The sequence below is a fragment of the Anomaloglossus baeobatrachus genome, chromosome 1 (assembly GCF_048569485.1).
Source record: "Anomaloglossus baeobatrachus isolate aAnoBae1 chromosome 1, aAnoBae1.hap1, whole genome shotgun sequence".
In the NCBI taxonomy this organism is placed as follows: domain Eukaryota; kingdom Metazoa; phylum Chordata; class Amphibia; order Anura; family Aromobatidae; genus Anomaloglossus; species Anomaloglossus baeobatrachus.
The window spans coordinates 622811012-622827819 of record NC_134353.1 but is presented as its reverse complement, the minus strand read 5'-3'; the positions used below and the strand labels follow the sequence as shown (position 1 = coordinate 622827819).

The 16808-nt window shown below is 48.0% G+C and overlaps 1 protein-coding gene across 1 annotated transcript; it reads right to left on the bottom strand.

The window, feature by feature from the left end:
* Nucleotides 1-3601: 3601 nt before the first annotated feature.
* Nucleotides 3602-8264, bottom strand: NXNL2 (nucleoredoxin like 2). Its single transcript, XM_075340607.1, has 2 exons — nt 7966-8264; nt 3602-3995 (listed from the first exon to the last, which is right to left on the bottom strand). The coding sequence occupies exons 1-2, from the start codon at nt 8262-8264 to the stop codon at nt 3824-3826; spliced, it is 471 nt and encodes a 156-aa protein (XP_075196722.1). The 3' UTR covers nt 3602-3823.
* Nucleotides 8265-16808: the final 8544 nt, after the last annotated feature.

Genomic DNA, 16808 nt, shown 5'->3' with positions numbered 1-16808 from the left:
AGCATTTTTGAAAGAAGGAAGGGCAGTTTTGTTTTGGGGTTTTTTTTTTCCTTTCTCCTTTGACACACTACATCCAAAAACATTTTTTCAAACCCTCTTGAGAACGATTCAGAGACTGTGAATAGCTCTCCCTGGGGTGCCTGCACACATCATGCAGTGAAGCCTGTGCTTTCTGGTCATTGTTTCACAGAAGACAAATTTGAGCACCTGAGATATTTGGCTGAGCACTGCAAGTACCCAAGCACCCTGATGGTCGATGGAGTAAGAAACATTGATAAGCACGCTCGCTCATCACTAATCAGAAGGGCAGTGCAATAAAGGTCCATATACTGTTTATTTTTCCTCAATAGATATGCGCAAACCTGAACTGTAAAGGTCAGGGTTCGTACTGAACACTGAGTGTTAGGGGTTGGAACCCGAACACGGTCTTTTAAAAAAAGCCTGTGACTGAGTTCGGGTGCTGTAAGTATGCTAACCACTCGATTGAGCATCGCTGTGGTCAGGTATGTTCAGTGCTCAGCCCTGTGAGAGCTGCTTGTAGTCTGTGAATGGTTCTCACCTGGAGTAAAAACAATGTTTTTGGATGCTTTGTGTCCAAAAACAAAAAAAAAAAAAAAAACCTGCCCTCCCTCCCTAGAAATGCTCTTTTTATGGCTGGCTGTAAGTGGGCAGAGAGACGATCTTCCTAATCATTGACATCTATTATACACTTTACTCGAATCCAACCCATTAGTTTGGGTCTTCATTGACTTATATATGGTTGCCGGTCCAGGAGAAAGTGCAGGTCAAGTCCGGGTCCGTAAACAAACTTTTAGACCCACAACACACATCCGTTTAATTTGTACGTGTGCGATACGTATTTGCATGTACCGGAGACACGTACACACGGAGACCCATGTTATTCTATGGTAGATGGCACACACACGTAAAATCACATGGAACGTGTGTCCGTGTGGTAAGTACATGTGTGCGCTTTTCTACACGGACAACATGTCCGTTTTTGGCCGGCAGCACGCAGGCACAGACCCGCTTTAGTCTATGGGTCCATGCCTGCACGTACCGCACACGGAGTATGTCCGTGTTCAGCACGTTTCGTGCGTGTGCGTTTTTACACTAGCGATCTTATTTTTTGGTTTTTTTTAAATTAAATTCAGTATACTTACCTTTTTTTCTGCTGTTCTCAGTCATTCTTACATTGGCGCTCGTTTTTTTTCTTCCCCCGGCTCATACCGCTCCCCGATCACCAGCGCGGCGAGGAACAGCTGTGCAGAGAATACGCGGCAACAATTACTTTGAATATGCCGGCCGCTCATTAATCAATCTCGTATTCCCTGCTTTCCCCACCCACAGGCGCCTGTGATTTGTTGCAGTCAGACACGCCCCCCACGCTGAGTGACAGCTGTCTCACTGCACCCAATCACAGCAGCCGGTGGGCGTGTCTATACTGTGCAGTAAAATAAATAAATAAATAATTTAAAAAAACGGCGTGCGGTCCCCCGCAATTTTAATACCAGCCAGATAAAGCCATATGGCTGAAGGCTGGTATTCTCAGGATGGGGAGCCCCACATTATGGGGAGCCCCCCAGCCTAACAATATCAGTCAGCAGCCGCCCAGAATTGCCGCATACATTATATGCGACAGTTCTGGGACTGTACCCGGCTCTTCCCGATTTGCCCTGGTGTGTTGGCAAATCGGGGTAATAAGGAGTTTTTGGCAGCCCATAGCTGTCAATAAGTCCTAGATTATTCATGTCAGGCGTCTCCCAGAGATACCTTCCATGATTAATCTGTAAATTACAGTAAATAAACATACACACCCGAACAATCCTTTATTAGAAAATAAAAACACTAACAAATTGCCTTGTTCACCAATTTAATAAGCCCGAAAAAGCCCTCCATGTCCGGCGTACTCCAGGATGGTCCAGCGTCACATCCAGCTCTGCTGCATGAAGGTGACTGGAGCTGCAGAAGACACCGCCGCTCCTGTCAGCTCCACCCAGCAAATGAAGGGAATAGCACGATCAGCTGAGCTGTCACTGAGGTTAGTCGCGGCCAACGCTGAATACAGCTGATCGCACTATTCCCTTCATTAGCTGCGTGGAGCTGTCAGGAGCGGCGTTATCTTTTGCAGCTCCGGTCACTTTCATGCAGCAGAGCTGGAAGCGACGCTGGACCATCCTGGAGTACGCTGGACATGGAGGGCTTTTTCGGGCTTATTAAATTGGTGAACAAGGCAATTTGTTAGTATTTTTTTTTCTCATAAAGGATTGTTCGGGTGTGTATGTTTATTTACTGTAATTTACAGATTAATCATGGAAGGTATCTCTGGGAGACGCCTGACATGATTAATCTAGGACTTATTGACAGCTATGGGCTGCCAAAAACTCCTTATTACCCCGATTTGCCAACGCACCAGGGCAAATCGGGAAGAGCCGGGTACAGTCCCAGAACTGTCGCATATAATGTATGCGGCAATTCTGGGTGGCTGCTGACTGATATTGTTAGGCTAGGGGGCTCCCCATAACGTGGGGCTCCCCATCCTGAGAATACCAGCCTTCAGCCGTATGGCTTTATCTGGTGCTGGTATTAAAATTGGGGGGGACCGCACGCCGTTTTTTTAATTATTTATTTATTTATTTTACTGCACAGTACAGACACGCCCACCAGCTGCTGTGATTGGGTGCAGTGAGACAGCTGTCACTCAGCGTGGGGGGCGTGTCTGACTGCAACCAATCACAGGCGCCTGTGGGTGGGGAAAGCAGGGAATACGAGATTGATTAATGAGCGGCCGGCATATTCAAAGTAATTGTTGCCGCGTTGTTGCTGTTCCTCGCCGCGCTGGTGATCGGGGAGCGGTATGTATGAGACAGGGCTGCTCACTTCAGTCACTCGGGGGATTAGCGGTCACTGGTGAATCCTTCACAGGTGACCGCTAATCAGTACGCGGCACACAGACAGAGCCGCGGCATGACAATGAAGTTGGGTGAAGTTCACCCGAGTTCATTCTCATCGCGCAACTCTGTCTGCTGTCAGCCGACATGTATCAACGACATTGTGCAACATACAAACGGACATTCCACACGGACATTCCACGTACACATACACGGGCATTTTACACACAAACACGGACATTTTACACGTACACACGGCTCGCATACACCATCACACGGATGCCATACGTACCGGAGAAACGCCCCAAAAATACGGAACACGGACCTGAAAAACGGACCGTAAGACACGTGTGTTTTTTTTGCGGAAGTGTGTTTTAGGCCTATAATAAAGTCCGACAGAATACGAACATACTCTATTCCTGATACTTCTTCTTTGGATCTGCAACAGCCCTGCATTATATGTGCCATTGCCACTCTCACCAAGTGAGCAACTGTTTATTTTTCTTCTCTTACACCCCCGGAAAGGACCCTATGTGCTCTATTTTTCAGTCTCTCCTATCAGATAGAATAGTTAACATAGTCTTAATTTGATACAAAAAAAAGTATTCCATATAGTATTCCTATGACTTGTGTAACATAACACAGTTGCTAAAGAAACAAAATCATAAAATATCAATCTTTATTCCGTAACATAAATCATTGGTTACACATTATGCAATGATTGTCAATTTTACAAGTTTAATTATTTGAAATCTGTTTCCTGAGATACAATAAAGTAAAATAACAGTGTATAAAATCCTGCTAAGCTAAAACTATTGCCATCTAATATATAAAAAGTATTGCAAATATTCTTTGGATGAAAAGGCTTGAGAACAAACCTGAATTAATTTACAATCCATTTTTGTATATAAAAAAAGAAATGAATATTTGACTTATTTGCCGGTGAAGTTCTGAAAGATATCGCCTACTTCCAGCCATGTGCGAATACAGGAAAGTCCTCTATCTCGTATCTGCTTTCTCCCTTTGTCTGTAATTACCTCTCCATTTTGTTTGACAATGACAAGTTTTGGTATAGCCGTAATCTTGTACTTGTTCTTTAGGTCACTGTAAATAAAACAGAAAAGATTCCAAATGAGTTGTATAAATCTATGGACTTTCCACATGAGTAAAAGCCGCTTTACATGCAGCAAAATTGCTAGCGATGTCCCTAGTGATAGCACCCGCCCCCCTCATTTGTGTGTCACGGGCAAATCGCTGCCCGTGGCGAACAATATCGCAGGTGCGCGTCACCCGAACTTACCTTCCTAACGATGTCGCTGTGGCCGGCGAACAACCTCTTTTTTAAGGCGGCGGTTCATGCAACGTCACAGTGACGTCACACAGCAGGCCACCAATAGAAGCGGAGGGGCGGAGAGCAGCCGCATAAACGTCACTCCCACCTCGTTGCCGGAGGACGCAGGAACGCTGTTGTTCGTCGTTCCTGGGGTGTCACACGTACCGATGTGTGCTGCCTCAGGAATGACGAACAACCTGCGTCCAGCACCAGCAACGATATTTGGAAAATGAATGACGTGTCGATAATCAACGATTTTGTGAGTATTTGGGATCGTTAGCTGTCACTCGTAAGTGTCACACGCAACGATGTCGCTAACGAGGCCGGATGTGCGTCACGAATTCCGTGACCCCAGCGATGCCATTGCGTGTAACGAGGCCTTAAGACTATGTTCATACATGGTTTGCAGCCAAGTTGGTTACATGTGTGATTTGTCTATAGGGCAAAGTCAGTGATGTCTGTAACTCCAAAACAGGGACCCAAGACAGTGCCAGCTTTCAACTGCACCTGTTCACTAAGGACATGGTTATTTTCATTATGACCCTCCTAGTTATAATTATGCAAATCCCATCAGGAAATAAATTGGGTAGGCTTGAATTCAATTGTTTGTATAATAATACATTTTCAATATGCATGAACTTATGAAGTTAAAGAGAATCTGTGATCCCCAGATATGCCTTTTACCTGCAGATATAAAGGTAATTTTCAGGTAAGTAACAATTAAATCATGTCTAGCAGGCTTATTAAAGCAGCAACTACAGGAAGAATATTAAATTATATTCTCCCTGCAGCCGCACACTTTCAGTCATCAGGACGTGCAGGGAGTTGTTACAGTCACTGCTCTCCATACCATTAGTGCACAGTGTTCATTCACTGGCATATTGATTGATAACCTGCTCTGAACACTCAGGCTGTAAGTTAACGCTAAAACGCATACCTGGGGCCTCGCAGGCCTGCTAGGTCATTTGTTTTCTATGGTAGATTGAATTGCTTGCGCGTTCTAGGGTTATTGTGCAGGTGTGACTACGGAGCACTCCTTGTGTATTCAGTGGTGACTGAAAACACTCCCTGCAGCAGCCAATGACTGAGATATATCTTCATTTTTTCCCTTTAGCCACTGGTCCAGTAAGCTTGCCAGTGATGATTTACAGGCTGTCTACCTGCAGATAACCATTATATCTACAGGTAAATAGAGTTTCTGGAAGTGACATGTTCCCTTTAAAGGAAATATGACAGCTAATTCATGCTGCCAGTACCACTAGCATCAAAAATCAAACATTGGTCCTATCATTTTAGCCAGATATGTTTTATTTTGAAACTTTGTGGTGTTTCAGAGAAAATATACATTTAAAAGCAAGATGGGGACCATGCAGTTTGGGTGACTAGTCCTAGACCCCCTTAGACTTATCATAAATAATAACATCCTTGTCAATAGAACGTAATTGCCTACAGAAGTCGGGATTAGCTGAATAAGCAATTTTCTTTTGTCAGGTACCCATTAAGACTAGGGTTACATGGCTATATTTAGCCATGTATAACTTTGGATGATTACATCAACCATTACCATGAATCATGTAAAATAAATTAGTCCAGATCCTATCTCACTTCCTATATTGTCTACCAGTGCTTATTTTATGTGATGAAACAAATCTTTTAGTTTTTTCTTGCCATCCCTAAAAGAACAGCCCTAACATCAAGAAGAGACTGAGCTATATTATATGAGTGTGTTTGGTGTATGTATGTAAGGATAATATTTTACAGTAGACTTTATATATGTGTATATTGATGGTCTAGCTGTGTGTCCGCCTATACATAGGCATACTCAGAGACAAAATTTGCAGCCTGCATTGAAGCTATGTGCGCACGTTGCGTAATTGCATGGTTACGCTGCGATCTGCACCGCAGCGTAACTGCATGCGTCCTGCGTCCCCAGCATGTGGCGTATAAGAGTGCAGCGCTTCGGCTGCTGCCCGAAGCGCGCATTCTAAGAAGTGACATGTCACTTCTTTCCTGCGCTCTGCATGCAGGTCCCGCTCTGTCTATGGGAGGGGCTGCAGTCACAGCGCATGGAATCGGCTTTTTTTTTTTCATTACAGACTGTTTCTGCAGCGATTTGAAGCGCACATGTGCTGTTCAAATTGCTGTAGAAATTTCTGCAGGGACAGTACGCAACGTGCGCACATAGCCTAAGAGTGTCCGTGTACCTAAGCACATACATGAGGTCATGTGACAGCCCACTCGCATATGCATTAGAGGGAAATCGTGATAGTGTGTGCATTGCACACTGCCACAATCCAGAACTCTGCAGTTACGTTGTCACACTATGTATGGGGATGTACCAAGCGAATGGCGAAAGGGAAGGGAAACCTTGTGTCTAGGAAAGGGGAGATGGTGACCGCTGACCAAACCTGCCGCTGGTCCATGGGGTCCCTCACCACCCTAGATAGGTTTCACAATTATGCGCCAAGCCAGATACCTCACCCTCGGTATCCCTAGTGCTGGATCCTAAATAGGGAACAAGTGGGATGAGCTCCTCGTCAAATCCACTAAACACTAGAGAAAACACAAGGAGGATACACAGGGGAAAAATGAATGAACTACTTAGCCAATGTTGACTCAGGTAGACGTTCATCAAAGTTTCAGCCACGATACCACAGATGAGTACAAGCCACCTGCTTGCAACCAGAGCTTGAATGAACTGAACAATATCACTAGCACAAGTCCACGGAAGATGGGATTATTAAAACACATGGAGAATACTGATAATAAGCAACTGGATGAAAGGAGGGCCCTGTTGTGTCTTAAAGGGGAAGAGATGAACACTCAGCATAAAAGCTACCTAATACAATGAATACTAACAACAGGAACAATAGAAAGTCAGGGAGCATTTTGCACAGTCAAACATTGTGACCTTCTATTGCCAGAAACCACATGCCTGTCTAGGGTGACATCTGAGACTGGATAACGTCTGGAAATCATATTTACAGGCCGTTCAGTGTATACTGTGTCCTGCATGGGTTTATGGATGATAGACAAGATAGAAATGGTCAAGTGTTGGATGTAGCTTTGGTTGTAAGTGTAGTTCCAGGAAGCAGTGTGGCATTTTGATCTATATATAAATTATATATACAATCACATTAATAGTCACATTTGTTTGAGAAGGCAGGAAAAGAAGGTAGCTTTATGAGACTGTGTCCTCTAGTATTTTGTCAGCTCTGTCATATAGGTGTAAGTAATATATTTACGGTATATCTGAGGGTTATATGTTGCTCCTGTGAAGTGTGAAGGCCTGAAGATTGTGTATATGGTAAATAACACAGATGCAATGGACTCTATAGAAAACAAAAGTTACAGAATAGGAATGGACTAGCGGTTCTAAATACAAAGACAAGTTCCCTTTTTCACGTAACGTTACAAAAACTTACTAAATAAAGTTGAACAAATACAGTTGTAATCATTTATTATTTCTTATCTTTTGCTTTATTCTTTACATTCTTTTTTTCTCTATTGAGAATATTCTTTGAAGCAGATACATTTAACAGGCCTTTGGCTTATATGAAGTATATTTTCCTTTTGTCCCTGGAGTTTAAAATGTTATTTATTACATACAATGGATTTTGTAATGCAAATATCAGACACTGGATACAAAAACAACAATAGTAATGGTGACGTGAACTAAACACATAACCACAGCAGCCTGTAAATACTCCCCTCTCCGCAAAGGACCCCAGAATTACTTACTGTTTATACGGATTGTGCCAAGGTAAAGCCAGCCAGTCCCCATGCATTTGATTCATGTATTCCACCATGTCTTCTGCACTTTTATCCGAAGAGATAAATACAATTTCAAACGGTGCCGGTTGGTTTGCTTCTTGCACCAGCTCGGTGTAAAAGTCACATAATACAGGGGTAAAGTCCCTGCAGGGAGAACACCAACCAGCAGAGAAATATAATCCGACTATTTTATTCTGTAAAGCCTCCTCGGGGTCCACCTTCTCCCCTTCCTTGTTCACCAGGATATGTCCAGTGAATATATCCATTCTAAATATGTGTAAAGTATAACCGTGGAGTTTGTTATTGAGCGTAGTGATTCCTAACGCTCTGAACAAGAGCTGACACTGATATATAAGTAAGTACTCATTTCTTCTAATTCCTTTTAATCCCATTCCGATGTAGCCCTGTGCTGCCCATTGTCTGCTGCCATCTGTTCTTCAGCTGCTACAAAGCTGCCCACTGTATGAGGAAAGTGCCAGACACTAGATATTAGTTTTCTACTTTATGGTGTTACTGCTTTGCTTATTTCAGCCATTACAAATCTTAAAAAAAACAATGAAACTCAAGTGTACTCCAGCAGAGCATGATTCACCCCATACACAATGCAGTCAGTTCTCAGGTATGGAGGCAAGAAGTCAATTCTCATTCTAAGGTATTTATTGTCTAGACATTTATACTTACGAGAACATATCTCCTTGCTTAGCTTTTCATTTGCTCCATTTAATGTTATAAGGTATATGAGAGATTACATAACAACACCAGGCTCCACCTCGCCTTCGGATCTCAGATCCATTACAATCTTGAATATTACTGCCACCTGTTGGAAAGTGATAAAACTATGGTATTGCACACAATTTATAGGCTTCCCCAGTGTTTGGCTTTGCTGTCTATATGATAGAAATTATCATTTTTTTAAAATTCTCCTTTATATAAGAGATGTGTCACAAAAGAATGCTACAGTGAAGAAACTTGCAAGAAACACTAATGACCCAGTGGTAATGTAGGCTGTATGCAGAGCAATTGTTTTCTATTTCAAATATTAAAAGGGTGGTTCACTACTCAGCATTAGTGTCCACATCGCTGTAAAACTCATAGGGAAGGCTTTCCTTAAATACCTTGTGTAGTACATTCGGCTTCTGAGCGGCGGTATTGTAGCCCACTCATCCCCATCACGGGACCCACGGGCTCCATGACCTCTGAGATCCGGTGATGTCACATCAACTTCCAGTTGACCCGACATCACCGAGGCCGGCCCCCTTCTCTCTGAGTGACTGGGCTGTAGGCAGAGTTTCACCGTTCATCACAGCCCAGTTTGTCACGCGCGATCTGCTTCACTAAGCAGGAGCGATGCTGGGCTGTGATGAGCGGTGAAACTCCATCCACAGCTCAGGCCCTCAGGGAGAATGGGGCCGGCCTCGGTGAAGTCGGGTCAACTGGAAGTTGACGTGACATCACAGGATCACAGAGGTCATGGAGCGCGGGGGTCACTTGATGGGGATGAGCAGACCGCAATAGCACCACTCATAGGCAGAATGTACTACACAAGGTATTTGAGAAAAGCCTTGCCTATGAGTTTTACAGTGATGTGGACACTTCTGCTGAGTAGTGAAGCACCCCTTTAAGCTTCAGGTTCAGCAAAGTATTCTGAGAGTTTACAATATTCTCCTTTTGAGGTCTCCAGAACCCAGAATACATTTCCAGACTGATTCCATGTTACTGACCTTTCTTGAACCTAACACTGCTCTTGTACCCTACACCTGCAGTCTTGTATTCCATTAACACATCAAAGTGAATGAGTGTCACTTCAGTGTTCCAACTGCTGCCATCTGCAGTACCCTGCTGCACATGATATGCTTCTCCAGTGACACTCCAGGTGAAATCAGCTATAAAATGGCTGTTTTTCCATTGTTCTCTAAATCTTCACACCCCTTAAAGTGGTTGTCCATTACTCGGACAATCGCTTCTCAGTCTGACCGTTTGCCCCCTTGAAAATAGAAACATTTATACACACCTCTGTTGCCAGTGCTGTTCCAGCGGTGTTGGCACTGACTCTGCCAGGGTTCACATGACATTGTTACGTCACGCTAGCCCTGTGCCCTATCAGCGCCCCATGCCCAATCAGCACTGGCTTCACTCTCCTCACTATCGGACGAATTGAACATCAAGAAGAAGCTTACTTCCTATTGATGTTTGATGTGCCTCTGAAGGAATCAGGTGCGTCTGTACCGCCCCAGCAGTGGTCGAACTGCTCGGATCCGGGTGTAGCTACTCGTGGCTCGAGGGTCTGTGGACCCGAGGGCTCAGGGTCACTCTAAAATGTGATTGGGGATTACTTATAGGGGTTTAGATAGTTTGTGACGCCACCCATGGTGTGCAGTAATGGGGTGTGATGGAACGGGGGCAACCAGATGACGTTACCCTCCACGGGTAGGGAAGGCCCCGGGACTCTGGATGGTGGGATGGATTGCATGGGAGCGCAGGGGAGCTGGGGCAAGGGGTGATCAGGTACTCACTCAGAAGGAAAGCAGACGCTGACAACATAGTAAACCAAGTCTCTGAGCACCGCTACCCTCTTGGGGGAGCTCATCCGGGTTCTGTCCTCTGCAGCACTGCCTGATGGTCCAGAGCCTGTCTCCGTGCACAGATTTTAGTAATGTCCAAGTGGCCCGTAAGCTTGAAGCTGTCCGGACCCCGCTCCCCACTTTTTGGTGTGAAGGAGCTGTGCTCTCAGGAGCTCACGCTTGGGATTTCAGTGGGCTGCTTTGGTTAGAAAGCCCTATCCCCTCATTGCGCTAGTGCCCCCGATCTCTGAGCTTTGTGGGGACAGTCCATAAAGGCCCTGTCCTCTGCAGGTTAATTGCCGGGTTGCTTGAAGCCTCTCCCCGACCTAGGGTCCAGTACACCGACGTGCTTTCGGTCCCAGATTGGCTATTATACTTCTGCTGACCATCCTTCTAGACTAAGCCAGGCACCCAGTCCCAATATCTCGTGACTTGTTACCTCCCACCTCCATGCCTGACCCCTAGGTGGGCGGCCCTATTCCAGCTTAGCAGCCCACTGGTGTGCCTGACAGGGTGTGGTGCGAGGTGTGATTGGGATTTTGGATGCTGATGGAGGCAGTACTGCAAGTTGGGAACCCAGAACCAAGAGGGGTTGAGTACTGCACTAGAGATAAAGAACGTGCAGTACCCTATGATGACCTGACTAGTCCAGGGGCGTCACAAGTCGAAAAAGTGTAATGCCCCTCCCCGCACCTCTCCAGAAATATTACATCTTTCAAGGACTAGAGTAAGATTTCTGCTGTAAGGAATATCACAGCTCATCATGAGTTAGATAAGCTGTGCTGTCACATCCCCGTTGCACCCTCATCCCGCCCCAGTCTTGCCTATTTTGAAGCAGGTGGACAATTCTTATGTAATCGCTTTAATGAATCTGGTACAAAGCTTGAAAAAAACATCTAAATATACAACTAGACTGCTGTGAGGTAGCGTGGTCGGCTGCACGGCAGAAGACACGGGATCCAGGCACCAATGGTCACAGCACACGGTTTATTACACAAACCAAAAGTCCAACAACAATATACATGTGCTCCCCGGGCAGACACTCAGGGAGTTGTGTTCACTCCCTCACACTAAGGCCCCACGCCCATGTTCCTGTTTCCTTTTAACCCTCCTTTCAGCCTGCAGGGAAACAGCATAAACCCTGGAGTGGAGTTGCTTTCTATGCATGGAGTGAGCACAACCGGGGCGAGACGTACCGGCCGTCATAGATAACCCCGGTCACAGTCTCACATACCCCCCCCCTCAGTTCAAGCGAGCGGGGTTGAACTCCCGCCATCAAACACGGGCCGCGGGACAAGGCATCGGCGTTGCCCTGCAACCTACCGGCCCGGTGTTCAACCGTAAACCAGAAGTTCTGCAGAGAAAGGAACCACCGGGTAACCCGGGCATTCCGTTCCTTGGCGGACCTCATCCAGACCAGCGGAGAGTGATCAGTCACCAAGTGAAACTGTCGTCCCAGCAGGTAATAGAGTAGGGACTCCAAGGCCCACTTGATCGCCAGGCACTCCTTCTCCACTATGCTATAATTCCGCTCGGGAGGGGTGAGCTTCCTACTTAAGAAGGTGACGGGGTGTTCCTCCCCCTGAACCACCTGAGACAGCACTGCCCCCAGGCCGACCTCCGAGGCGTCAGTCTGTACTATGAACTCCTTCCGGAAATCAGGGTTGATAAGAACGGGCTGTCCACACAGGACCCCCTTCAGGGCCCGGAATGAGTCCTCGGCCTGCTGAGTCCAGCGCACCATGACGGACTTCTTGCCTTTGAGAAGGTCCGTCAAGGGGGCTGATAGTCCCGCAAAATTTTTTACAAACCTCCTGTAGTACCCCACGATACCCAGGAAGGCCCTAACCTGCTTCGTGGTCAGGGGTCTAGGCCACTTCTGGATCGCCTCAACTTTGTTAATTTGGGGCTTAATCACTCCTTGGCCTATTACGTAGCCCAAGTAGCGGGCTTCCGTGAGCCCCAACGCACATTTCTTGGGATTGGCTGTCAATCCGGCTGTTCGGAGCGCGTTCACCACCTCTTGTACCTGTTCCAAGTGGGTCTGCCACTCAGAGCTGTAAATAATGATGTCATCAAGGTACGCTGATGCATACCCCTGGTGGGGTTCCAGCACCAGGTCCATCAACCTCTGGAACGTGGCCGGAGCGCCATGTAACCCAAAAGGCAAGACAACATAGTGGAAGAGACCCTCCGGCGTAACAAAAGCGGTTTTCTCCTTGGCAGACTCCGTCAGTGGCACCTGCCAGTACCCCTTGGTCAGGTCGAGCGTGGTGAAATATCGCGCCTGTCCCAGCCTATCAATCAGCTCATCCACCCGGGGCATGGGGTAGAGATCGAACTTGGATACTTCGTTCAATCTCCTAAAGTCGTTGCAGAACCTTAAGGAGCCATCGGGTTTTGGTATTAGGACAATGGGACTAGCCCATTCACTCCAGGATTTTTCGATGACCCCGAGGCGTAGCATCGTCTTCACTTCCTCTGATATGGCTTGTCTTCGAGCCTCCGGCACCCGGTATGACTTCAGGCGTACCTTCAGGTGAGGCTCGGTGACAATGTCATGTCGTATCAGACTGGTCCTACCAGGCAGTTCGGAGAAGACATCGGGGTTCTGCTGAACCAGCCGTCTGGCCTCTCGCCTCTGTTGCTTGGTGAGGGCTTCTCCAATCCTTACTTCCAGTTCGTTCTCTCCGGAAGTCGCTGGAGCCGGGTTTGAACGACCCGAAGAGGAGGGAGATGGGGAAAAAGCAACCATCAGGCTTTCCCGTTCCTGCCAAGGTTTTAATAGGTTGACATGGTATATTTGTTCAGGTTTCCGCCTACCGGGCTGCAACACCTTATAGTTGACCACCCCGACTCTTTCCTTTATCTCGTAGGGGCCTTGCCACTGAGCCAGGAATTTACTCTCCGCCGTGGGGATCAATACCAACACCCGATCCCCGGGGTTAAAGGTCCGCACGGTGGCTTGTCTATTGTAGCGGCCGCTTTGCGCGGCCTGAGCCTCCTGTAAATGCTCCTTCACAATTGGCATGACCGCGCTTATGCGGTTCTGCATTCCTAAAATGTGTTCAATCACACTTTTATGGGGGGTGGGCTCTTGCTCTCATGTTTCCTTTGCCAGGTCCAACAATCCCCGGGAATGTCGCCCGTATAACAACTCAAAAGGCGAAAACCCCGTGGATGCCTGTGGCACCTCTCGGATGGCAAACATCAAATAGGGAAGCATCATATCCCAGTCTTTCCCGTCTTTGGAAATCACCCTTTTGAGCATGGTTTTCAGGGTTTGATTGAATCGTTCCACTAAACCGTCCGTCTGAGGATGATACACAGACGTACGCAACTGCTTGATCTGGAGTAGCCGGCATAGCTCTTTGGTCACTTTAGACATGAATGGGGTCCCCTGATCCGTAAGGATCTCCTTGGGCAACCCCACCCGGCAGAACACAGCAAACAACTCCCGAGCTATAAGCTTCGCTGCAGTATGTCTGAGAGGTATCGCCTCTGGATACCGGGTGGCATAGTCAACGATCACTAGGATGTGTTGGTGCCCTCGAGCGGACTTTACGAGGGGCCCCACCAGATCCATCCCTATCCGTTCAAAAGGGACTTCTATAATGGGTAAGGGTACCAACGGACTGCGAAAGTGGGCCAGGGGTGCGGTAAGCTGACACTCCGGGCAGGTTTCGCAGAACCGTTTTACCTCCCCAAAGACCCCGGGCCAATAGAACCTTTGCAATATTCGCTCCTGCGTTTTCTTGACCCCTAGGTGGCCACTCATCAGGTGTTTATGAGCCAAGTCGAGGACCCACCGGCGATATGGCCGGGGCACCACCAACTGCTCATCCCCCACGCCCCGTATTTCATCTACCCAGTAGAGTAAATCCTGTTTAAGAGCGAAATGGGGGTACCTTTCCTGGGCACCGGGCAGCTGTGCCACCCCGTCAACCACTGTCACCCGACTCCGGGCATGTATTAATGTAGGATCCTGGAGTTGGGCTGTCCCAAACATATCCGGGGACGCCTCCAACTCCGGGATGGGCTCGACCATCTCAGCCTCTCCTGCCAAAACCTCTAGGGGCGACCTATCGGGTTCACATTCTGTCCCTATCATGGGGATCCCTACGGCAGGCGTCCCGGATTCGGGATTGTCGGGCTCAGGTCCCGGACTGTCCAATATCTGAGGGGACTTAGGAGGCCCCTTCCATAAAGTCCAAAAATAGGGCAGATCCCTTCCTAGGATCACGTCATAGGGAAGAGTGTTAATAAGTCCCACCTCATGTTGCACCTGACCGCAGGGTGCTGTGATGGTGACAATCCCCGTGGGATAGTCTCGGCGGTCCCCATGTATGCAAACCACCCCCACGGTACGTCCTGTGGCTTTTACTTCAGCCCTTAGGGTTGATCGCACCAGGGTCACTAAGCTTCCGGAATCCAACAAGCCTGTAACCGGACATCCATTCACCTGTATTTGGCACAAGTGGGGCTCAGTCTCCGGGGAGACAAGGTCAGCGGTACACACCACCTGAGCATACATTGAACCCCGCCGGGTAACCCCACAATCCATGGGCTCCGTGGTGAGTGGACACTGGGCTTCCATATGTCCCACCCGCTGGCACCGCCAACATCTAATAGGGAAGGAAACCCCCTTGACGAGTTGTCGTTTAGGGTACATAGCCTTCCGGACCTCAGGGACGGCGGGCGCGGCCTCGGACGGGATGGTAGCGGTCTCCCGCATCGGTGTCAGCGGTGGGTCCTTGACTCTAGGCTTGGAGGGCCCGGACCGACGGGCGGTATGCAAAGTCTCAGTGTCCCGTATCAAGTCCTGCGTAGCCACATGCCGCTCCACCAGGCATACTAATTGGTCCAGGGTACTTGGGTCGCCCTGTCCTACCCACCGTTGAATGGTGACGGGTAAAGTGCGCACAAAGCGATCAACTACTACCCTTTCCACCATTTGCGCAGGGCTCAGAGTGTCAGGCTGCAACCACTTCTTTACCAGATGCAACAAGTCATAGGCCTGGGAGCGTACGGGTTTGGCTTCCTCATAGAACCACTGATTTACCCGCTGAGCCCGTACATAGGTATTCACCCCCAATCGAGCAAGTATTTCGGCTTTCAGGGTCGCATATTCTATGGCGTCCTTGGTACAGAGGTCCAGGTACGCTTTTTGGGGCTCCCCCGTCAGATAGGGCGACAATACCTCAGCCCACTGGGGGGTCGGCAGCTTTTCCCGCTCGGCCACCCGCTCAAACACCGCCAGGAACGCTTCCACATCATCCCCCGGGGTCATCTTTTGCAACGCTTGTCTCACCACTTTCCGGACGCTGCCGTCGTCACCCGGTTCCAGGGTTGTTGCTGCTGGTCCGGCACGGATCGACTTGGCCAGGAGAACCATCTGTTCTTGGTGCCTTTTTTCCTGCAATTGCAAGGATTGCTGCTGACGTTCCAACGACTGGAGCAGGTGTGCATTGGTCTGTTGCTGCTGTTCATTAGCCTGTTGTTGCTGTGCATTAGCCTGTTGTTGCTGTGCATTAGCCTGAGCCAGCTGCTTTAGTATGTCCTCCATGGCGTCACTGGGTTTGGGCTGTAGTATAGCCGCTCGAATCCAGGACATGTGCTACCGGGTCACCAGGGATGGATGCTACACCTCACTGGGCTGGCATGCCTGCATTCTCCACCATCTGTGAGGTAGCGTGGTCGGCTGCACGGCAGAAGACACGGGATCCAGGCACCAATGGTCACAGCACACGGTTTATTACACAAACCAAAAGTCCAACAACAATATACATGTGCTCCCCGGGCAGACACTCAGGGAGTTGTGTTCACTCCCTCACACTAAGGCCCCATGCCCATGTTCCTGTTTCCTTTTAACCCTCCTTTCAGCCTGCAGGGAAACAGCATAAACCCTGGAGTGGAGTTGCTTTCTATGCATGGAGTGAGCACAACCGGGGCGAGACGTACCGGCCGTCATAGATAACCCCGGTCACAGTCTCACACTGCATAGAAGGAAATCTGTCACCGGGTTTTTTCTACCAAATCTGAGAGCAGCATAATGTAGAGACAGAGACCCTGATTCCAGCAATGTGTTACTGGGATGCTTGCTGTCATTTTGATTAAATCACTGTTTTATATGCTGCAGATCTAGCAGTTCTCTGAATGCTGAGCCCTGTATATACAGTTATACATAGCTCATGAATATGCTGGGCTACCTGGCAGCAGGTTTACTAGCCCTCTAATGATAATCTCCTG